Genomic DNA, 25,222 nt, shown 5'->3' with positions numbered 1-25,222 from the left:
GAACCTCTATTATTCTCAGCACTAAAGCAATGTAAAAAGCTTTCTGCTCTTAGCTGCAGAAAGTGACGGGAATCAAGCACAGTAGTATAGCGGTAATTATATCAGCGGCGCTGCATTCACTCAAGTCAGTGCATAATGAAGACTTTGTGAAAGATGTTAATTACATTGTATGCATTGTCGATAAAGCAGCCGTACACGTCCGTGCCACCCTGCACGCCACGCAACGCTAAGGCCTGTATTGATATTCTTCTCCATAGTCGGATTTGAGCTGCCAGAAAACTGCAAGGCAAGAAGAAAAATAACTCATTAGATCCAGTTTGTAGATAAATCAACACTCGCCTGTCTGTAATTGGCTTCTCTCGAATAATGCTCTCAAGCGTGGTCTTTAAAAAAAAAGAGAGAGAGAGAGAGAGAGAGTGAGAGAGCAGTAAAATTTGCTGGTCTGCGCAGGCAGTGCAGCTGATGATGACTGCGCTGGCAGCTTCTTCCATTAACGTCACTCCTCATAGCGGATCTCAATAGAGCAGCTCAGAGGTAATGCCACCGTATAACAGTATCTGAGGCTTTCAGGGAATTACTGTGTTTCTTTTCAGCGTCTGTAAAAGCTGCTTTTAAGCGCGATTGTGTCACAGGCCTGTTTTATGAAGCTTTGAGTGAGTTCTCTTTAGAAATGTTCATGGTTTCACCTTCACTTAAGAGTCAGGAAGCAACATACAGGTAACACATTAATTCAGTTTCATAGCAGTGTCAGTGGCAGGCAGCGGAACCTGCCCGCGTGGACTGTAAATCTCTGGGGCTGTTATTACAGTACGCGGCGTATCTTGGAGGGAGATGGACACATTTATTATCATTAAAGAAGAGTGTGATGTCTTCCAGCTGCTTGCTGCACCCCAGGGACGCATGTCCAGTCCCCTGCTTCCGCAGATAGCTTAAAATATGCGACACATTTTCACTTCCCTACAGGGATGTGCCTTTTACTACCGTGATTTCTACGGTTTTATGTTCAGCGTTTCAGGTCTTGCTTCTCTTTTGAACACAGCTTTTGTTTTTGTTTTGGAACATCTGGCTATCCGTTCTGTAGACAGTTTTCTGTAAGAGAACTCCCAGATAAGGAAAGAAACAAAGGAACTGTGCAGTCGCTTACTAGTGGTGTAGGAATATATTGATATATCAAAGTATCGCAATATTCTGATATTCATTAGATACGTTTGCAGCACTATTTTTGAGTCAATATTTTACAGGGATTAGTTTGAGTATCTGCTAATACCGAGTGTCGATCTGATGTCGATCTGGCAGTGCAGTGAAAAAAATAAAATAAAAATAACACATCCAAGTTAAGCCTTAAGGTATTTTTAAGGCCTGGCAGACTAGATTTAGACTCATTTTTTTACTGTATTATAATATCTATAATGTAATATAATATAGTGAAGTTTTAATTCTTTTTTTTATTAGTGCGAGTGTGTGTACATGTAAAACAGAAAGAGAGAGAGCCTAGGAGTCTTCAGCAAAGTGATGCGGTTTTGATAAGTTTGCAGGATTATGAAAAGTGGAGAAAAGTAGCGGATGGCTCCAGGGGTAGCTAGCTGGATTAGCCTCTGTGTTAACCAGCCATAAACACATCCACAACTCACAACTTGATGCCAAAGGACTTCAGGTTTCCTGGCAGTGTGATTGCAGCATTAGGATTCTCAGTGCGTGCCTGTAGCAGAGTTCTATAGTGAACTCATGGAGTAACAATGTAACATTTTGATGTATCAGTGATCTGGATCTTTTCCACCTGATTTCGACCCTTTAAAAATTATGCAATATGGCTTATATTTTTTTTGCAGACTTACACCCATGATCTTTACTGACACAGGAGTACACATTTTCTATAAATATAATCAACATGGTACATTAAATTGTAACTCCTGCGTCCTGATACTCATTGCATCACCATGTTCTTGCCAATACACAGTCCAGTCATATTGCAGTAGATTTTCACCCTCAATATGTTGTATCATTTCTAACATGTTGTATTTTCCGTCTGTGTTATCTCGTTGTATCTGCAGGTATTTGGAGCTGGAGAGCAGTGGACAGAAGAGTGAAGTGCGTCTCCATTTCCAGACCAAAGGACAGCAGACACACACAGAGATCTTCCCCTACACCCTCGCAGACAACCAGTGGCACAAAGTGTCAGTGGCCATCAGCGCCTCCCACGTCACGCTTTATGTGGACTGTAACAGGTACATAGACCACAAGTGCTCAAAAAGCAGACTGCTAGTAGCAGTGACTGTGACTCTGTCTTCCCTGGACAGAGGAGATTGTATTGCTGGGTGGTATACTGGTTTATACGGTATACCGGAGGGGAATTTAAAGCCGATATGCATCATATACCGCCATACCACTAGAGGTGCTGCGGAGCGCTGGCCAGAACAACACCGCTAAAGAAGCACACAGCTTGCTAGATCACGCTAGCCAGTTAACATCACAAGCTAATATACTGCAGTGACTGGAGTAATGGTGTGCGTCCACTGGCACTTTTCTTCAACGCATGTTGCCGTGCCGGACCTCTCAGCTCGCTGTGTGTGGGCGTGTCCATGACGTTTTTGAATTCAAATGAAGCAACACATGTAGTCAATCATAAGTTTAAGATTTTACATTTTACATTTTACATAGTAAACCTCACTGTGATCGATAGTTGATTAATTTCGAATTCCGCCATTTTTATCCTCTCTTCTGTGTTTGAAAGGCGCCTGTTCTGTGTGTGTGAGGCTTGTCTGTGTGTGGCGTGGCAGCCTGCTGTTCCCTGATTGGCTGGACGCAGCGCGGCGGCCGGATTCATTTGAATAAAGTTGTTCAACTTCTTGCTGGAGGGCAGGGCTGCGCTCAAACCAACGCAACCCAGCATGCACCGCAGCATGTGGTGGCTCTCTTCATTGAAATTAATAGGATGCGTCGGGGCTTAAGTGCCAGTGGAAGCGCACCGTAAGAGAAATTAAATTGCGCAGTCGATCCACAGCTCAGAGAAAAGTTCCTCTCGTCCCCCCAGTATCGGTCCTGAGTGTAGAATAATTTATTCAGCACAAGAGATAAAACTCCCTAAAACACTGGATATGAGGAAGTAACTGCATCCCTGTTTAAATATATTAGTACTGTAACTTGAAGTATAATATTAGAACTGAATTTATTTGTTAACTGGAGAAGGAAGGGAATTGTGGCTGATTTTGTGCTGTAATGCCTTTAATGACTTTTAAGAATAACATATTGTAAATTAATAATAAAAAGGTTACTTGTGTAATATAGCTTTTGAGAAATATCTCTTTTAAATACTTAAACATTCAGTATTTTAGGTCAATATATAGTGTTTATGGAACTATAACTGTAAAGGAAGCCGTGTTAAATCTCTTTTTTAAGGTCTATTGTTTGTATTTTTCAGCTGTTATTCTGAAAATGCAGTCTGATTTGTTCACATATTGTTTAATTTTGTGGGACAAAGTAAACCCTATTCTAATCAAAGCCTTAATTTAAAGCCTTAGTGTTTTATACTATATGTAATGCTGACCGTAGAGTAAGTCACAAACCTATATAAAAGCCCAGTCATGTAAAAAAAATAGTCATAATAAAATAAAAATACTGCAATATACCGTAAAACTGTGATATACATTTTTGGTCATACCGCCCAGCACTAGGAGATAGATATTAACAAAAGATAACAAAAGAAGGATAAGCTCTTTTTAATACCCTTGATTTCAGAAGAAACAATGAATAACTGGTGTCCTGATGTGTTCTCTTTGTTATTTTTTACATCCTAAACGCAATCAATAAATCAAATGTTGTGGCAATAAAAGCAACAACAAAAATCATTAATGATGGAGGTCAAAGGACTGTAAAAGCCCTGACTAATCAATTCCTAAATGAAGTGATTGGATGCCCTGTGTATAAGCCTCACAATTAGACCGTTCTTGACGCAACAGGCCACCCAACTCCTGGTGCAAGCGGTCGTCATCTCACGCCTCGACTACTGCAATGCCCTGCTAACTGGCCTCCCGGCCTGTGTAGTAAAACCACTCCAGATGATCCAGAACGCAGCATCACGTCTGGTCTTCAACCAGCCAAAACGGGCACATGTCACCCCGCTGCTCATTGAGCTACACTGGCTACCGGTTGCTGCTCGCATCAAATTCAAAGCTCTTACAATCTCCAACAAGGTGATGACAGTACAGGGTCCTTCCTACCTGCACTCGCTCCTGAAGGCTTACGCTACCTCCCGGCCATTCACACAAAGCAATCCAGACTGTTCTCATACAGAGTTCCCCAATGGTGGAACAAACTACCTACCACTACCAGATCAGGAGAATCTCTCGCTATCTTTAAGAAACTCCTGAAGACAGAGCTCTTCAAAGAGCACATACTCTCCTAACACCTCTAACACACTAACTACTTCTAACCCCATTTCCTTCTTCCCCTCCTTCACTCCTCTATCCCATTATCTCCCTTTGACCTTCTTTAGGCCCTACATAAAGATGTTTTTACCTTTAACTTCTATTACTTTGTACTTGACTATTGTAAGTCGCTTTGGACAAAAGCGTCTGCCAAATGTAATGTAGTGTAATGTAATCTCCGCCCAGATGTACACATATTTTAGTCTGTACAGGCTTTCAGTGGGATGCTTTACAAAAGAGCCAGTGTAGCTAACTTGCTTATATTTGTGTTCATTTGTAGTTCTAAAAAGTTGAAAAGCTTCTAAACTAAACCATTTTAGCAAAGGATTTATGAGACCACCACCCTTGCTGTGTTGGGCACCTCCCTCCAGTGCTCTCTGTTGTGAATAATCGTGTCGTGTGCTTCAGGAGAGTGACTTTGGGAGAGGGGCTGAAAATATTTCTACAAATTTACCTACTCCAGCTTTAAGGCTTTTACAGTTTTTAAATTCTGCTCCCAGAGGGTCTAGCACAGCTTGGGTATTTTCTGCTCAAACACACCTGATTCAGCTTAGCTGTTAATTACCTGGTTTAGTGTGTATGTATAAGCAGGAAATCACCTAAACTGTTCTGCCCCCCAAGACTGCACTTAAAATATACTGCCTTGAAGTATGCATGAGGTGTGGCTGAAATGGTGAAATGGTTCTATATGAATTTCAAGAAGGATTTTTTTGTTCACCACACAGTGTGCTTGTAAGGTAACAACATAGATCACTACTTCAACCTCATTTGAATGAGTTTTATTGACAAGAAATGAGAAAAAACTGGCTTCAGGGCTGAGCATAGGCCAAAAAAACAAACTAACTGAAAGAAAAAGTAAGCGAAAAGCACAGAACTACCCTGACTTCCTGCTTTCAAACTAGGAGAAAAGGTAGCAAAACAACATGGCACTTATTCCTGTTGTTTCTCACGAATAAAGGAAATAAATTGTAACAAAACCTGGAAAACAAACAGAATACAAAATAGAAATGCCCTGTAGGCCCATGCAGTATGTTTTTCCAGGTCTTTAAAGGAGAGATCTATAGGTGAGTCTCAACTGCGCACTGTGTAGCTTTATTTTCACCTTTATTAACACCTTTTAATATATTCAATTAATCATGAATATGTTTTGGGCATAACGTAAAATAAACCAATCGGTTTGTTACTTGCCAATCTTTATAAGAGCAAGACACGCTCTTTTATTTTTTTGGGGGGGTTCCTGTCATCCCCCCATGTTTTTTGGTGTTAATACAGAGTAATATTAGGGACATAATAATATAAGCAAAATAACAGGCAAAAAAGGAGGAAAGGAAGGAGGGAAAAACAAAACAAAAAAAACAGAGAAGACAAAAAAAGGCGTGAGAAAAAAATAAACTAAATATAGCACATCCATGTGTGTAGCAATGGACGTCTGACTGTTGACTGTTGTCTAGATTAATTTCAGTCAGTGGCACACCTGTTTTTTCCACTGCCAAGATAGCAATACATTATAAAATTACCTAAACGCACCTCACTTCCAGACCACCACGCCCATCAAAGATAAATATATTTATAAGCTCTGTTGCTATTTAAACAAGGTTGGCACAAAAAGTGAAATAGACTGTTCCCGGGTATAAGATAGCAATGCACATCGTAACGAGCTTTCTGCAGGGTAAAAGTGTATTTTTTTTTATCTCACAATACTATTCAACTGAGGCTCAGATAGCCATATGATTAAATTTGTTCAAATAGACAAATCAAATATGTTTTTTTAAATTAAGTTTCACATGACTTTATATGGTTAATGTCATGCAAAAACCTTTTCACTTTTTGGCATAATGTGAATCTGGCATTATGTTTTTTTTCAAATTGTGTAAAAAGTCTATGGTAAATGTGCCAATGGAAATGCTCCAAAGTGACTTAGAATAAAATATTTTCACATTGATACAAATTTGCAGTTTTTGAGACATTTGAGTCAACAAAAAAAAGGGCACTTGATCCTTATTATGCTCATTGCCTTAAAATATTAGTACATTTATTTTGTAGTTTACTTTTTAACATTCTTCACACTTTTCTAAGCATTGTACACATGTATCATACATCTACAAATAAAAGGCCAATTTTAGCCTAATTCAAGCAGCTAATGTTAATTGGTGCAACTGTTGAACACTGATGCTGGCAGATGGTGCAGAACCATCTGTATTCATGTGTATTTACAACTTTTTAATTATCTAAATAGTTCACCCCCGTGCAGCTCAGTACTCACGCGGGAGTAGACATTAATTTAGCTCTCAGCCTCAAATTAACAGTAAAGAAATCTTGACTGCATCTTCTGTTCTTGTGCAGGATCTACGAGAGAGTGGTGGCTGTCCCTCTCATGGACATCCCTGAAGATGCCTCCTTCTGGATTGGACAAAGGAACAGTGCGCATGGCTTATTCAAGGTATTTCCTATTATCTATGTTCCACAAAACATTTTAATTATAACTTCCATATGGCAGCAGACACCCAGCTATTTTCATTTGAAAATAGCTGTTTCTTTATCAGAGCGAAAAGGAGGGATTTTTTTTTTCTGAGCAGCTGCTCCTTTTGAAGTCGATCCCACTTTTCAGCTGCCCCCTACAGTGATAAATTAGTCTATCATGCCACCACACAGACACTCAGCCATTTAAATACACTGCTAGTGCGCGTGTGCATGCAGGAGACTCTCTGAGATGTTTAAGTGCTGCTGCAGGTTGTTAGGCTTCTTCAACGTTAATTGGCAGATGAAGGAAGTCTTGGAGGTCATTTTTGCATCTTAACGAGCATTTGTCAGCACCCACCCCCTTCTCTGTCGCCACGGAGACATTGATTAGCAGTCAGATATTCGTCTCACTTTATGTGAAAGGAGAAAATAAACGCAGCAGAGGATCAGAACAATGAAACTCATGGCCTGATTTCCAGGACTACGAATGAACAGGCTGTTTTTTTAATTTATTTAGGGTGTTTTCACACTTAACCCCGAACAGAGGTGACAAGTAACAAATTCTAGTCTAAATTCTTCCTCACCTTACTTAAGTAGAAATTTTGGTTATCTATATATCTAATAATTACTTAATTATTACTATACTTACTAATCACTTTTGAGTTGACTTTTTCCTTCTACTCCTTTAATTTTCATACAATTATCTGAACTTTCTACTCCTTACATATAAGAAATAGCTTCAACAATCCTATTTAATTTCAACTTGTTTTTCAACTTTTTTTTATGGTTAAAAAAATGTATATCCAGATAAACCTCTCCATCCGGATCAGTGAATTTGATTGTGATTGGTTGAGAAGTATAAACATATACCATTCAGACTCCCTATTGGTTTATTCAGGATCTATCACACCTGCAAACTTGTTACCTAGTATGAAGATGATTTGTGGAAGAGACTCAAGAAAACTTGAACGAAATGCCCCAACTACGCTTCTTTAATATGCTTGCATTGTATTAAATGCATTCATTTTCAATGTCCAGGGGGGTAGTGCACTATAGACTCCTGTGGTGCTGCCTAAGCTTTTGACCTTAATGGCATTTTTCCCCCTTATATTACTTTTACTTTTATACTTTAAGTAGTTTTAAAACCAGTACTTTTACTCTTTTATTTAAGTAAAACACTTGAGTTATGATAAATGAACTTCTAAAGAAGTATTTTTAAACTCTAGTATCTATACCTCTACCTGAGTAATAAATGTGAAGAACTCCGTCTGAAATTTGGATTGATTGCTCAGTACCTTTCATAAACTTTCTGCAAGTAGGTTTGCAAAAGCTTCAGTTGTTTTCTGCTTTTAATTTTATTTTTTTGCATTCAAACACCTCAAGCGGTAGGGACAGCATTTTTAGGGATCTATGAGATTTCATGGTGCAGGAGCTCGTCCAAACATGGAGTCATTCTTGTATGAGAAGATTTGTATCCATGCAGCGCTGCAAGAGATGAGTGTTTATCACAATGCCGTCAGTACACTCAACCACTCACTCCACGAAGCTGAGCTTATTACGTTAACCACGCTCCAGTATTATCACTGTGTGTTTTTATTAGTATATACTGATGGGAACAGAAGTAAGGCATACGTCAAAGCAGTCACGTTACAAAATGAACCAATCACACAACCGTACACGTGGCACTGGGAGCAGATAGCTTCCACGTCTGGCACAGTCTGCATCATAGTGCGTCTAAAGCAAAACCCAGACCACTAATTTCAGGAGGTTCAGAGATTGGTACTCTGAACTAATTCCTGGCTTGAAATGTGCTGAACTCACAAATCAAGAGCTCCCAGGTTTGGAAAAAAAAATAGTGAAAATGCCCTTATTTTAATTGGTCGTTTTTCCAATTTTGAAGAGTGCATAGCCCAGGTATGGGTGAAGTGTGCCTGTAAATGGAATATTGATAAACAGGTTTAGCCTGCAATGGTTGCAGTGTGGAGCGTACCATTAGCATTAGCTCTATGCAGAAAGGATTCTACACTTGTTGACCCTGCATGTTGACTCTAATGGAAATGATCAGTGCATGTGTACCCTCTCTTCCTCCAGCCTGGAGGGAGCCTAAATTGCATCCTGAGCCTTTCCGCAGCCCAACAGCCCACCTCCATTTCCCCGTAGCGCGCCATGAAGAATCCGCAAATAGTTTTGTTGGGTTTTGAATTTATGGTTTTTAAATTGAAGTGGCAAGACAATTTCGAAAACAATTTCTCATAAATCGCACCATTCCTCTCCTTCGAGGACGGGGGGGTTGAATGTGCTCGGGGAAAGCGAGATGGCCGAGTTGCCATGGATACAGAGTGTCTATACGTGATGTTGCGCTTGTGCGGCTTGGCCGGAGGACAGAAGGTGATCAAATTAAGGCACCTTTGAGGCAAATTTAATTTGGATCTCATAGTTATGCTTATCAAAGTGAGACAGTGAGTGCCGGGTTACGTTCATGTCTTCTCCATCATTGCTTCACTTTACATTGCATTAAGTTCAATTACCCGAGCGAAGAGAGCTGCCCACCTGTGTATTAGCCTCAGACAGGCCCCACAAATAACAACCTGCTTTTCCTAATGCTTGTGGACTGCACCGAGCGTGCGGCTTTCTGAATACATAATTAAATATCCTTCGTCCTTATCTACCTAGGGTGAAGCACCTAAATGTGTAAACACTTCCCCAACAGCAAAAATGTATTAATGCTAAAACTTAATGCTTAAAAACATTTTCACAACACAGACCAAAAATGAAAGTAGTGTTGTATACGTAAGACAGGACAAATCATGCTATTCTAAGTGTTTCTTTAAGTATAGATATTTTGTATGTTTAGTACAAATATTTGAACAAATAAAATAGAGATATTTATCTCAGTATTTGCTTTAAACAAAAGCATCTTTATATCCATAAAACTAATTAAGCATTAAATTGTATTATCGGATGAGATGGAGGTGCCTACAGCTTGATAAATCATTGCTTATTAAAAAACACTTTATTATATTTTGGCTTACACAAAACTTATCCACCTTATAATAGTGTAAAAATCTGTGGTACTTAGTACTTATGTGGCTTTAGTTCTGGCAAGCCTATAAACTAAAATTTTAAAATGTTTAATTGATTATAATCTAAGAGTGGCTTCCTGTAGTAAATGTGCTCAGAACGCCAGTGTAGCTTCACAGTCAACCTGTTTTAATTTTCTTTAGAATGAAGCATAGTACTGCTATGGATAGTACTGCTTTCCGTTTATTCTGTCTTCTCAATGTGATGTAGAGTCTGATTGTAGCTGGTTTGACTTTTCTTGGTCAGATCAAGAAAAGTCCAGATTGACTTTTCTTGGTTTGGCTTGTTTTTTTCTAGAGACATACTAGTAAAAAAAAAGTTTAACTCTCCATGTCTGTTTAACTCTGGTTTGGTAGCAGACAGTAATGTAGAACCACTTCCCTACAGTATTTAAGTATTAAAATGCTGCATCTGTATCTACTGGAGGATTATTATTTTCTCCTACTTACACTTTTACTTCATTTCATATATTCAATGAGTTCAATACTTTTTCTCTTTTTTAAATAATTTTACATTATTGTTACATTTATTAAAATGTTAGGAGTCATTCCTAAACCACATTATCACTAAAGCCAGAGCGGTAGATGCTCTGCACTGTCACTGTGTTTGATGAAGCTGCTCAATACTAAGCGAATCAAGTGAGCAAGCTGATCTTATAAGAAGATCGCACTGCTCCCCTTCTGCCTTTCACTCTGAGAACTATACACTGTTTTCTGTAATATCTTCATAACACAATACTGTACTTTACTTTCAGTACCTGAATAATACGTTTTAGAATAAACTACTTGCGATACTTAAAGCAGCACTAGGTAGGATTTTCTTGATTTTTAAGTATGTAAAATTACAGCTTGAAACTCACTGCAGTGCTGCATTGAGGTGTAATAGGAGGAATAGCAGTCCTCTCGTGTCTGTGCCTGAGCTCCTCTGAGCTCAAACCAGACTCTGTAAGTTTTCCAAAGGCGGCCTCGACCAACGCTCGCGAGAACTGCGACCTGCTTTCCGACCTTTAGTTCTAACAGTTCTACAAGAACTACTGGTTCATTCTTTACAAACTAACATACAGACACTCTGGCAGAAGCTAGAAAATGACGGAATATGTCTGTGAAAGCTAGAAAACGTGAAAGAGAAACTAATCCACCTGAAACTTTTATTACACTCTACAACTGTAGGGGGAGCCCACGAGCACAAAATCTCAATCCTACCTAGTGGAGCTTTAAGTACAGAAAATGTTGAATACTTTAGTATTCCCACTTAAAGTACCATTAAAGATTATATAGGAAAAAAAGCCTTGGAATTCTTTAAAAAACTGAAAGCTCAAAAGATTTTTTACATCTAAAACAGGTCTTGTTAAACATTACTCAAGGCCATTCAGCAGCTAGTTAGCTATATATAAAATTAACTGGTAAAATTAGCTGGTTCATGACAAGCGTTGTATCTGTGGAGGGGTGGGTGGGGAAGAAAATTTTTCGTTTGTATTGTTAAATTGGACTTCTGTAGCCATTTCACACACTCGCTCTCATTTCCTACTGATTACTCCTTTAATTGTGGTGCTTAAAAAACACTTCAACTTCTACTCTAAGTCACGTTTTTAACTACTTTATACATTGCGTTTGGTAGTTGGTAGTAGAGAACGAAGAGATGGTAAAGCTAGCGTTAGCTAGTGTTAGCTTTTAGCTTAGTGCACATTTCTGTTTATGTTAGCAGCTCTCCACATTCTAGGACATGGTTAATAATTAAAATTAAATAAAGACAGCCAGTGCTGAAAGTTTCCACAGTGTCTTCAAAAAAGCACATTGAACAGAATTATTCTGATAATACTGATAATATAATCAACATATTACCCAGCACTTATTGATATTGATTATAATCTTAAGAGTGGCTCCCTGTGGTCAAAATGCCAGCGCAGTTTCACAGCCAACCAAGGTCTGCGGCTACACCTACTGAAGTAAATACATGATACAGTCTCAAGTCATACAGAGGTTATTGATCTTGTGGCTGATTAGAATGACCACTTTCTGTATCTGCAGGGGGTGATGCAAGATGTTCAGATACTTGTGATGCCTCAAGGTTACATCACCCAGTGCCCAGATCTAAATCGCAGTAAGTACATTTTTTTTTGATGCATGAAACTTAATACTGTGAGAAGAATAATAAAAATGAACTACCCACAGTCTGTGCTGTCATTATATAATGCATGATATTATTTTTTGTAGCTTGTCCAACCTGTAATGACTTCCATGGACTTGTACAGAAAATTATGGAACTCCAAGATATCTTGGCTAAAACATCCAGCAAGGTAAGATACAGGGGTTTGTTTAACATTGCACATTTCTTTTAGTGGTTTATTAATGCTTTGCTTATGTGTGTTTTTGTTGTAAGTAGTTTAATGTGTTTGATAGTTTGATATTTCTCTGTCTTCAGAGACAAGAGGTTATTTTAAAGCATATGATTCTTCTTTCAATTACGATTCCTGAGCCGCGGCTTCAGCATTTTGACACCCTTTTATTAAAAGCATTTTCTGCACAGTTTCTGAAAACCTGCTCTCATTTCAGAGAGCTTCTGTCATATTGATTGTGCACAGAAAGTGGAGTGCAATCAACAAACAGTGTATAGATATTGAGCTCTCTCTTCTAATTCACTCAATCAACTTGTACTTCTTCTTGTTTTTCAAACCACTAGAAGAACCCTATATAATCACCCCCGCATCCTATTTGGCCTGTTGCATTCTTTACAGCTGCACTTAAGTTCGTTATTGCCCAAAGAAAGACTGTAAAGAGGCAGGAGCAGCCCCCCGAACCCAACCCCCAGGTCACGCTTTCTTCCCTCCCTGTGTGTGTTGTGGTGCAGCTGTTACTGGCAGAGGAGAGAATGAACGGCCTGGATAATTGCTATTGTGAGCGGACGTGCAGCGTGAAGGGGGTGACCTACAGAGAGGACCAGGCCTGGACAGATGGCTGCAAGAACTGCACATGCACGGTGGGTTGGATGTCCTCTGCATGTGGAGAGCACAGCTCCCAGTAGTGCCCCGCTGCCTCTATTACAGGGAGAAGTTGCCCCCCTCAGTGCGATAAGAGGGGAGAGGGGATATAATAAGAGAAGAGGCTCCAAACAGGGAACATGGTGGTTCGTCTTTGTTGAGAAACGCTGGGGAAAGTTATACAATGGACGCTGCATAATTAGCTGCATAATAAGGTTTATCCCCGTGAAAATGTTTTACCGCCTGCACAGAGGATGTAAACACATGCAGAGTCTGATACACTTTGTCTTAGACTTCATCACACTGATCTTGATTTTTGTTTCTAGCAGTGTTTATAGTTTGTATGTATATAATCATGATAACGCTCAATTATGGGAACATTGTTGCTGCCAAACAGATTAACGGTCGGTTTCCCAGACAGTGATTAAGCCTAGTCTGAGGCCCAATCCCATTTCACCCTTTGGCTCTACCACTTTTTTGCACATGCACGCCTTGGAGTAGGGTGTCCTGATTTTTGTCCTAATTCTTTGTAGAGAGGAGGGGGATGTGTTGGCCCTTTAAACTTTTTAGAACTACACTTAAAACAAAGGGCTATGAGAATCACTGACAAGATGGCGGCACAAGCGACCAAAGAAACCCACAAATATAAATATTTTCCTTGTACAAATTACAATTACCAATATATTACCAGAGTTCAATGTGTATTTTCAATGTTTTATGGCCTTTTTCTTTATAACAAGCATAAAACATTGCTACTAGTTCATCTCAGTAGCTAGCTAGCTGGCTATATTTCCCATTCCACCTTAAATTATGCAGTAGATGGCAAAGGCTGCAGCATTTAAGGTGGAATTAAAAATAATATAAATTAAAAGCTAATTTCAACTCCCAATTAACAAGGAATTAAGAGATGGATAATTAAGCAACAATACATTTAAGGTTTCTGCTATATTATGTAATATTGGCACTGCTTGACCGCAGCCCAGCAGTACCAATATTATACGTTATAGAACAAAACTCAAGTGTATTATTGCGATTATACCACAGTTCATTTATTGCTGTTTATTAAAAGATTTTGAGTTAAAGAGGACGAGAAAATACGATCTGTTTGGTTATAAACACGCCGCAAGTTAAAATATTTCCATTGCTGCTCTGTTTTAGCTGCACTATTTGGTTTGTAAGCGCTGCATAATTGCTAGGTTACCTGTATGCGGTGAAGTAATACATGAAGATCTTCGGATACAGTGCATTACCTGCTGATAATAGCATTCATAGAACACCTCTCAGCCAATCACATTGCAGGGTCGGAACTTACTGTGGTATAATATTACTTAATTGCTGCAGAGACTATGTTTTCCTTTCAATGAGAAATAAATCTCCATTCAGAATGCTGTGTAGTCCAGAATTAGGCAGGCTCTATGTCTGGGAAACTGGCCCTAGCTGGCCCTTTATGCACTTCACACACAGGGCTTGGCATTTAAAGGGGCCAAAGACAGCATTTATTCAGTGTTTTCAGGTGTACTTTGATGGATAAATCATAAATATGTGACTTTGATGTGGGTAAAAACACTTAAAAGTGATATTTCAAGGCTGTTATTTTGCCTTAGTATGAAATAAGATCGTTTTAATTTTATGGTGGCTCATGGTAACAAAAATGTTTAGCTTGCATAATTGGCATATTATCGAATAGTTCTGTCTGTTGGAGAGTAGAGATGGAGAAAGAGTGTCAGTGTCAGATAGTATTAGCTTTGAGGCTAGTGTGGATCCCCAGCTGTAGGTTTCTCTTTGTTGCATGCAGACTTGAGCTCAGGTTTGCGTAGCATCCTTTACTTCTAAAACTAACAGAGTCTAAGAATGGTGATATGCTTCTATTTAGTATCAACAACACCTATTCATATACTACTAAAGTTGTCGTCACGTTTAACCGTTTTGCCAGTTTTGACCTGGGCAGAGGTATTTAAATCTGGAGCTTGAATCCAGTTTCCATTCCAACCCTTCTCCTTGGAACAGAGTTTTAAGGGTAAGGGGTGAAATCCTTCCCACGGTTTTTATGCTTGTTATGAAGTAAATGTCCATAAACCATTGAAACTACACAATAAACTATGGTTATATATGGCTTATTATAATTGGTTATTGCTTGTGCCCCATTTTATCAGTGATTGTCATCCCTTTGTTTTAAGTGTGCCTCTAAAAAATCTCAGTTTGAAGGGCCATGTAGGCCTAACACTTCCCCCTCTACCCCTCCAGTCTAACAAGATTCAGGACACCCTATCATTAGGCATGAATGTGCAACACAGAGGGGTGGGGCTAAGTGGTAGTGTCAAGGGGTGAAATGGGATTGGTCCTTACAGGGTTTGTTCAATCATGAAAAACCTGGAAAAGTGATGAAATTTTTACAATAGCAATTTTGAGGTCTGGATAAGTTTTGGAAAAATAAAAATAACCAAGTTTTGAGAAAGTCATGAAAATTTGCTCTACAAATCTTTGGGGGAAATCTATTTTGAGCTAAATACATCAGCTCTGATGTATGAGTTAATTCAGTAATTTATTAATTTAGCCCTACAGTTGTGGACCTCTCAGGATCTAACACACATTTTATTATTAAAGATTGTGTGTCAAACTTTTATCAGGTTCATTTTAGGCTTACTATAATCTCTTAATTATAGTTTTAGTCGATTTTTGGTTTTATTTTCCGTGTCTGCACTGATGTTTTAAAAATCGTATGGTTATGAAAATGTAAGTTTAAAAAGTGTATGAACTCTGTCCTTAGTGATCCCTTGGTATGTGTGACACTACATGGCCAATTAATTACATTCATTTTCCCTCTAAATTTCGTGTGACAGCAGTATTCACAACTGGAAACTGCATGCAAGGTCCAGACTGGAAAAATGGGGAATTAGGGTTTTTACTAGAAGTCTGGGTTGTGTAATTTTTTAGAGCGATAAAGTTTATGACAGTAAAGACAGATCTGATTATGGAACTGGACCGTTTAAGTAGAGCTGGGCGATATGGGCCAAAAAAAAAATCTTCGATTTAAAAAAAAAATCAGATTGTTGATTTAAATAGATTTTTTTCACCTACTAAAATCTCCTAAAAGTCGCTAGAAGTTGCTAAATGATGTCATCGCCTAATTTGCATAATACATGTTTTTGAAGCTGTAAAGGATTAACATTGTGAGAGAGAAAAAAGTGATATGTTAGAAATGATACAAATAAACTTCAACAAATGAACAACTTCTGTTGCTTCTTAAATAGGCAGTCACGTCTCAAAATAACTTTATTTTAACGTGAATTACATAAATCGGATTTTTGCCGTGTTGTTAAATGTTATTATAAGAGCAGTGTTTTATTTTATATATTTTTTTTAGCTTTCTTAAGTTTTCTTTATTTTCAAACAAATTGTTGAATAGCTTTTTACAAAGAGGGAGACACTGTGGACGAGGTGAGTGACTGACTGAGACTGTGTGAGTTAAATTCAGTGAGGTTTTTTTCGTGTCACACTAAAGACACTTTTATATTTATATTTCTGCTCTGTAAATACGGGGCGGGGTCAGTCAGCAGGGAGGGAGGGAGAGAGAGAGGGGCGGGGCTGCGCGCAGGAGAGAGGGGCGGGGCTATGCTCAGGGGAGCATCAGTGGTGAAAATTACAACTCAGAGAAAATCGATTTTCATAAAAACACATAGTCCTTAACTGTAAATTCGAATTAATTGATAAAATCCTTTAATCGCCCAGCTCTACGTTTAAGATATGCAGGACTTTCTTTTTAAAGAACCAGCAGTACAGCAGTATTATTATTCAGCTATTTCAAGAAATATAAAGTTTTACATTCTAGGGCACCTATACTTGCACTATTGGATAATTGACATTCTAAAAACTTTGAACTTTTTTATTGTAGTTATTATGTCAGGTTAATTTTGAAGATTAATGTATATGGCGTACATATACTGTAGTATCAGGCAGGTGTCTCTAGTCTTATCCTCAAAGCGGAAGTGTGGATGCCGGTATTCATTTTAAACAACCAGCAGCAAACCTGATTTTACTTGTATAATCAGTTGCTTAGTCTTCAAACAGCTGAACACATGCACTCCTTTTTTGGTGAAAAGAAAACCTACAGCAACACCAGCTCTGTCTGGATAAGATTGGACACCGCTGATATAGGGTCATTAAATTTTTAAAGCTGAATAAAATCAAGATTTGTTCAGTAGGGCCTTCACTACACACTGAGCTATTTAATGTATCTCCAGTGTTTGTGCCGTCTGACTATTCTCACTCATCCATTCTGCTTATTGACTCAGTATACTGAAGCTGTTAGTTCTAATATACATGGGTGTGCAGCCGTTATTGTCTTGCCCAATTTAGCAATTAAGCAATCTGTAATTACCTAATCAGCCACGTTCTTCATCGTACAGAAAGCTTAACGATGCCAGAGATATCAGCTGTGGAAAGGTCGTATAGTAGAAGGTTACGCCTCCTCTCACTCCTACGCAGTGTTCCTCTTATGTGCTCTGATCTCTAATGTGGAATAGAGGACAAAACATCTGATGGGAAGACCTTTATGTAGGATACAGTTTGCACATACAGTTTCTCTTATATACTGTATAGGCTACATTCTGCAGCTGAGGTTTATTGTGTAGTATGCTGGGTGCCTAACCTCTGTTAGAAGCACTGTTGTGTGACTGACTGTGGGTATTATGATCTTTTTATGCTACTTTTGTGCCTCCATTTCCATATTAGAGGTTTTTATTAAGATATATAAACCTGGCATTTTTAAGGGCAGTTTCAATTCTAAATTCTTCAGAGAATTCAAAAACTAAATGAGCTATTGAACACCATTATCAAATCCAGTCACTTATTTTAGCCAATTTATATTATTTTTCCTAATTTATTCTCTCCTTTTTAATCATTTACAATTCCTTTCACACAAATCCACCAGTGCTGCATCCTGACACACGAAGCAAGACCTTTATCTCTTCAGAACTGTTGCTAATGCAACGCCATGGGACAGCTGAACACGTTTAGAGGTTAATGTGCTGCGTGATGAGAGGAGAAAACAACCTGCCCACAGAGAGAGAGAGGAAAAAGGCCAGTTATGCTGTCTGGGATGTTGCCACAGATGGCTGGAGCATCACCTGGGATTAAACTTGCAATCTCTCGATGGGAGATGCAATGGCTGCACCACTCGGAAATGTATTTTACGCTGCTCAACAAGATGCTGTTTTTTAAAATACAATCTTGAGCAAAGCGTAAAACCTAAACGCTTTCTTTGAAATGAAAATCAGTAGTATTTCTTAGTAGGGGTATAATAAAATATTGTAATAAATGACAGCAGTGTGCTTTTTAGCCATAATAACAGAGTGGACTGGTAGGTTTTCCTGAAAGTTTCCCTGTGGTGCTGCTAATGATACTGAAATAATGCGAACATGGAGATATCAGAACAAACTCGTTCTTCATCTGCTCATTCACACATCGTTAAAACAAAGAAACAAAGAATTAGAACTAAAATCACCTGATTATTCGGCTCTAAAATGAGGCCTACACTACAATGCACTAAAATACAAAGCTTGGTGCAGCTACACATTCTCATCAGAGAGCTCTCTAAATCCACAAAACTTACAAACTTTCACTTTTTAATTTCAGCAACAAGAGTGTTTTTACTTGTAAAACCCTAAGATCAATTTAGAGGAGATGGAAATGAACGTAAATACATTAACAGGTACCATGATTTCTCCTCACTTTGAAGAACAAAAAAAAAAAACGGTTTTGTTTCAGATTTCTGCCTGTGTTTTCATTCCACCAGCCTTTTGTAACACTGTAGCCCCACATCTGCAACAACTACAAACCACACTATAACATCAATCAAGCAAAAAATGAGAAATGTCTGAAATTACAAAAAAGATTCAGAGCTTTCAGACCTCAAATAATACAAAGAAAACAAGTTCATATTATAAAGTTTTAAGAGTTCAGAAATCAATATTTGGTGGAATAACCCTGGTTTATAATCACAGTTTTTATGCATCTTGGCATGTTCTCCTCCACCAGTCTTACACACTGCTTTTGGATAATTTTATGCCACTCCTGGTGCAAATATTCAAGCTGTTCAGCTTGGTTTGATCTCTTGTGAGCATCCATCTTCCTCTTGATTATATTCCAGAGGTTTTTAATTTGGTAAAATCAAAGAAACTCATCATTTATAAGTGGTCTCTATTTTTTTTACAGAGCTGTATGGTTGATATATGGTTATTTGCTGGAGGAGTCCATTTGTTGATTGTTTAACTAAAGTTTAAAGTAGAAATCAGCCTTTTCCATTCTTGGACGATTCCCATTTTAGTGGAAAATGATTGTGCATCCCTTGTTTTAATTAAAGTATCATTGATTGAGCTATCACATCTATTCTATGAGGTCTTTTGGCAAGAAAGAAAGGTTCTGCCCCCCACATTCCTGGCAAGTGTATTCATTGATCTTATAGATTCTGGCTCGGCTTTGAGCGTTGAATATTTGAGTGATGTGCTCTTCATTCTTTCTTTTCAGAACGGGACGGTTCAGTGTGAAACCATTGTGTGTCCTCCCCTGGAGTGTCCGGATGGTTCAGTCCCTGCCTATGTGGCAGGAGAGTGTTGCAAGAAATGTCAGCGTGAGTAGACACACACACTCACACACACATACATACATACAGAAACACCTCTCAGGCATGTGCACATCCTCTCCTCTCTGCCAAAGTTGTCTTTTTCTTCCCTCACACTCCCACACAACACAAACACACTTATACACACATTCACTCACTCACAAACACATACACTACAGATATTGTAGCAGTGCTTTTCATTGCTCGCCCCCACAGGGTTGCCTGACAACTGACCACATCTCTCCGTTGCTTAGCTACATGCTCACCATGTCTCCTGAGGTGTCATCCAGTACATATACATATCCGAATAAATTATTTAGTAGCAGGCAATAAAATACAGCCCTCTGGGGAATATGCAAATGTAAACTTGAATTTAAACGGCTTGGTCTAATGGGGGATCTTCCTGATATTGGTTTCACTTAGCTTAAGCACTTTGTCTTCATATTCATGGAGCGTTAGATGCTAGCCCCTTAGCCCATATCTGCCAGCATAATATTAATTCCTATTTTATCCTTGGATAAAGCCAAGCCCACTCTTCTTTCTGATTTAATGTTTTGCCTGATAAACAACCTGTCTGAATAAGCTTTAAAGGGGTGTAAGTCAAGATTCAAGTGACACCATCTCTAGTGGGTAAGAGTTGTACACAACAGCACTGAATTTATTTATTCCCGATCATAAAAACAAAGCACATCTCTGAAATCTCTTTTAGTGTTACCATTATAACCCGATATGTGGTGTTGCTCAGTACATCATTGAGATTCCTAATCATGCAGTAAAAAAACATAATACTTATAAAGACTCGCTGCTGTAAGAATAGTCTAGTGAATTTGATGTTGGATAAGTTTTTTCTAATGACATTCCATGAGTTCATTAGTCACTACCTGTGTTAGCTGGCTAACATTATTAGCTGCACATAACCAGTGTTTTTTTTATTTCTCTAAAGGAGATTCACCACAAGTTTTGCTTTACTCATACAAATTAAAAGGATTGTGTCAACATAGACACAAAAAGATTTTCTCAGGCAAATACACAGCTAATGATACAGATGAAAAAATATCGTCATTTTATGTTACAGGGCTGTAATGAACACAATTTTTGAGGCTCTGAAGATTCAGCACAGGTTACAAGTAAATATTCAAAGCTTTGTTGGTTGGTTGGGAGTCAGCCTGGTGAAAAAAGTGCACTTGAATGGGCTTTAAGTGGCCAGAACCCAAAGATTTTGTCAGGCAAAAAAAAAAAAAAAAAAAATCTGAATAAAGCGATTAGTCGAGTAGTCATTATTGTGGATGTTACTGTTAGTCTCTCTCTTGTGAGTTTGAAAGTTTGTGCATGTGTATGAACCTGTGTATACTATAGATGAGAGCAGTACTGTTGTGGGAGTTCCTTGCAGTTTAAATAGTCTGTCAAGTGTTTTAATAGGTTCATTCCCGGGATGTGAAAACCATCTATTGTTTTACCACAATGTACAACCCCATCATCTCCTAGAGCAAGATATTTTTGATAGGAAACTGTTGTTCATACTGTTTTTTATTGAAAGTAAAAAGGAACGTGTGTAAACTGGTGTAAGTGTAAACTGGTCTGGAATCTGGTCAAAGTATATCCAAAAACTATATAGTAACGGAATGCATGTTAACAGCAGGTGTCATGTTGCAGCAGCAAGGGAGAGGCAAAAATAAACACAAAAGCAGATAAAAAAAACATCAAGGAATAAACTAACAAAAACAAGACATTAACTGAGACAAGGAACAGCAGAGGGACTATATTTACGCCGAAGTAACAGGAAACACGAAACACCTGGGGACAGGTAACGAGGGGACAGAGTAACAGATAAACAGTGGGAGTACTGAAGACGGGGACAGAGACAAGGAGAAAGCAAGCACATGGCAAGGAAAACAGACAGGCACAGAGCAGGATGAGAACGTGACAGCAGGTGTTAAACAGGCTCATATTTGGTGCACTACATTTGTGTTTTCATGGTTTCATTTGAAATGCTTCCAAACAGCAGAACTCTTCTGCATTTTGCCTTTTTTTTACTGCTGCCAACCTAATCTGACGCAAGACAGCTGAGCTTAGATGTCATATAATATAAAAAAAAAATTGACCATGCATGGAAAACTGTTGGTATAATATAAAAATGTATGACAAAGTTTATTTTGCAGATCACCTTTATTATAAAAAAAAACATTTAAATCCCCAAAGTTGAAAAAGAGAGTATTTACCAAACTTGCGGAGTCACATACCCGCATACCTTCATACATAAAAGTACAGCACTGTAATGTTCTGCATATGTCAGTTTTGAGTCAGTGTTAAAAAATTTAAAATTAAAAATGGATTAATGCTGTTTTAATGCTGCATGCTTTATTTTATCTCTTGTTTTCATCCACTAACACCTACAAAAACTGTGTGTGAGTCATATACAGGTGCTGGTCAACGAATTAGAATAATTTGAAATAGTGCAATCATGAAATTCTTTGAATGCATTTTTTGTGCAGAAAGCAAATCAGGTGTTCACCGCACCTGTCCTACTCGTTAGACTAATCACAGAACTCGTTACCTGGAAAAAGATTTGCTCAGCTGAGCTTTCCAAAAGGCCCATTTAGGCCATTTAACTGTGACACTGTTGTTTTATTGAATTAGAATAATGGAGAAACCGTTTCATTGAATTAGAATAATTTTTATTATAATTACAATCATCACTTTCTCAGTATTTTGTGGCTGCCCCCTTGGCTTGTATGACTGCCTGAAGTCTCCGCGGCATAGATTTGACCAGCTTGTCGCAAGTTTCCGCACTCACAGCTTCCCAGGCAGTGGCGATGTTCTGCTTCAGTTGGTCCAGCGTAGTAGGCTTTCTGTCTCGAATTTTCCGCTTGACGATGGCCCAAAGGTTTTCAATGACTTTTAGGTCAGGCGAGTTGGCCGGCCATGCCAAAACTTCAAGCTGTTTTTTAGTGAACCAATCTTTGGTCGACTTTGCCGCATGAGCCGGTGCAAGATCCTGTTGAAATATGAAGTCTTCTTCGCCGAACTGTTCCTCAACAGTCGGAATCAGGAACGTTTCTAGAACATCTTGATATACGGCAGCATTGACAGTCTTCTTGAGGAAGCAGAGTTTCCCTACACCTCGAGCGGACATGCATCCCCAGACCATAACGCTCTGGGGAAACTTGACGGATCTTTTCACGCACTCGTGGTTGTAGGTTTCGCCACCACGACGCCAGACACGAGGACCTTGGTCACCGAAGGAGATGCAGAAGCGTGATTCGTCACTGAAGACCACTTTCTGCCAGTCTTCAGCAGTCCACTCGCCGTGTTCTTTGGCCCACTTCAGCCGTTCCTCCATTTGTTTCTTGTTCAGCATCGGTTTTACTGCTGGAACGCGAGATTTGAAGCCGAGTTCGCGCAGACGACGGTAAGTGGTTGATCTGGAGACGTCAGCGCCGGTCTGCTTGTTCCACAAGTCGGTGAGCTCGGAAGTGGACTTGAACCGGTTGCTGACTGCGATCTTTCTCAGCTGCTTGTTGTCGCGAGCAGAAGTTTTTCGGACGCCGGAACAGTTGGTGCGCTTGCTGCAGTTTTTCTTGAGAGCTTTGCAGACGGAAGACTGGCTGATGCCGAGCTGCTCAGCAATTTTAGTTTGGGTCAAGCCTTGTTGGCGAAGGGCTTGAATTTGAGCCACTATTCCGGTTGAGAGGTCGCGCTGCTTACCCATGATTGATTTTACAACTTAGAAATTCTACTCAACCCTGACTTTATACTGCAAAGTGAACACTCTTCACAGAAAACAAAAATTCGAGCATTTATTCTAATTCAATGAAACGGTTTCTCGATTATTCTAATTCAATAAAACAACAGTGTCACAGTTAAATGGCCTAAATGGGCCTTTTGGAAAGCTCAGCTGAGCAAATCTTTTTCCAGGTAACGAGTTCTGTGATTAGTCTAACGAGTAGGACAGGTGCGGTGAACACCTGATTTGCTTTCTGCACAAAAAATGCATTCAAAGAATTTCATGATTGCACTATTTCAAATTATTCTAATTCGTTGACCAGCACCTGTAGATTCTTTTAAATTCACTTTCACAGAGTTTCTGCTGGGGAAACGCAGAAACTTTTAAGCACTAATTTGGACAGTTTCTTGAGGTGTTTTTCCACATTCCTTTACTTATATAAAAAATAACCTTTGCAGCACAAACTCATGATGATGTGTAGCAACAAAAGCCAAGTAACTACAGGGATTCATGGTTTCTGTTCCCATTCAGTAGGTTCAGTCGTCAGGATTTCAGTTGTGTTGTTAACAAGCATAGGAACGCTCAAAAAGTAGAGGAGGGGGGTTCTCTGAAGGTTTTATTGGATCTCACACACTCACGCATTCAAACTGAGGGTGTATTATATAAGCTCTTTTGCAAGTTAATGCCCTCCTGCTATCGCTGTGGTGTATCGCAGCCCTCCGTGTCTTGCACATGAAGACAAACAGGAGGCTAATTAGGGGAGCTTTGTGTTCAGAATGACGGGACTCCACTAAAGAGCTTTCCCTTTTAAACCGTCCTCTTATCAACACTCTCCTCCTATCACAGGCAAACACACATACACACACACACATACACGCACACGTACAACAACATCCCCGCCAGTAGAAGTTAATTCGTTTTCATGCTTATGAGAAGTGAAGCATCTCAGCAAATGATGTTTGCTGTGTTTTGAATTATAATTGCTGTCACAATATGCTGGTACTGCTTTGCTTTGAGGTACTTTGTTCATTTAAAAAAAGCAGTTTTGGGACGTGTGTGTGTGGGGGGGGGGGGGGGGGGGGCTGGTGCTGGTTTATTAGTGTTGTTAGTCTTTTAGCAACAACTAATGTCAGTTGTTCTTAATGTGATGCTTATGTAGATTTGTGAGGGGTTTTGTTGCCAGGTGTTTCATTTGCGCAAAATAGAAAACAAGGTGTTGTTTCTTCCAGGATGAATCTTCACTTCACTGCAAATCACAGCAAATTGCTTCAGTTTTCTCACATTCCTGTACTCTTCACTATTCTACTGTATTACGATTTGTAACTGCTAACACACTAATATGACATGCATAGCACAATTTTTTAAACTGACACAACCGGTATAACCTCTTCTTAAGTTTCCAACATTCTAAACACATTTTCTGCTTTACTTACATTTTGCATTTGAAAATGGCACTTTCATAAATTGTTCTCTGCATAAAACACAACAATCTAACATAAAGTCACCTGGCCAAACACCTCAATGAGTAATTGTAAAGAACATCCAGCTTTTAATTTAATTTGGGCTTTACTTAGTAAACCTTTAATCAGAATATGGTCAAATATCTAAATCTCTTAATATTTGAATCTCACTTTTAAGCATTTAAGCAGGGCTGGTATATTTTATTATTACAGAGAAACATACAGCTCTGGAAAACAAATAAGAGACCACTTAAAAATTATGAGTTTCTTTGATTTTACCAAATTGAAAACATCTGGAATATAATCAAGAGGAAGATGGATGATCACAAGACAGCCACCCAAGCTGAACTGCTTGAATTTTTGCACCAGGAGCAGCATAAAGTTATCCAAAAACAGTGTACAAGACTGGTGGAGGAGAACATGTCAAGATGCATGAACCATGATAATTCAAATATTTCTAAACTTAAAACTTTTTGA

General features: G+C 38.8%; 1 protein-coding gene across 2 annotated transcripts in view; it reads left to right on the top strand.

Moving 5' to 3' along the window:
- nell2a (neural EGFL like 2a) overlaps positions 1-25,222 on the top strand; it is a 141,286-nt gene that overhangs the window by 22,042 nt on the left and 94,022 nt on the right. For both annotated transcript variants that reach the window (XM_022672327.2, XM_022672326.2), the window contains exons 4-9: positions 2,052-2,225; positions 6,768-6,864; positions 11,993-12,065; positions 12,179-12,261; positions 12,813-12,941; positions 19,468-19,570. In XM_022672327.2, coding sequence (XP_022528048.1) covers positions 2,052-2,225; positions 6,768-6,864; positions 11,993-12,065; positions 12,179-12,261; positions 12,813-12,941; positions 19,468-19,570 — 659 coding nt within the window. The remainder of the gene's footprint in view (positions 1-2,051; positions 2,226-6,767; positions 6,865-11,992; positions 12,066-12,178; positions 12,262-12,812; positions 12,942-19,467; positions 19,571-25,222) is intronic.

This window comes from Astyanax mexicanus, chromosome 2 (genome assembly GCF_023375975.1).
Source record: "Astyanax mexicanus isolate ESR-SI-001 chromosome 2, AstMex3_surface, whole genome shotgun sequence".
NCBI lineage: Eukaryota > Metazoa > Chordata > Actinopteri > Characiformes > Acestrorhamphidae > Astyanax > Astyanax mexicanus.
This window is presented reverse-complemented; position numbering and strand designations above follow the sequence as displayed.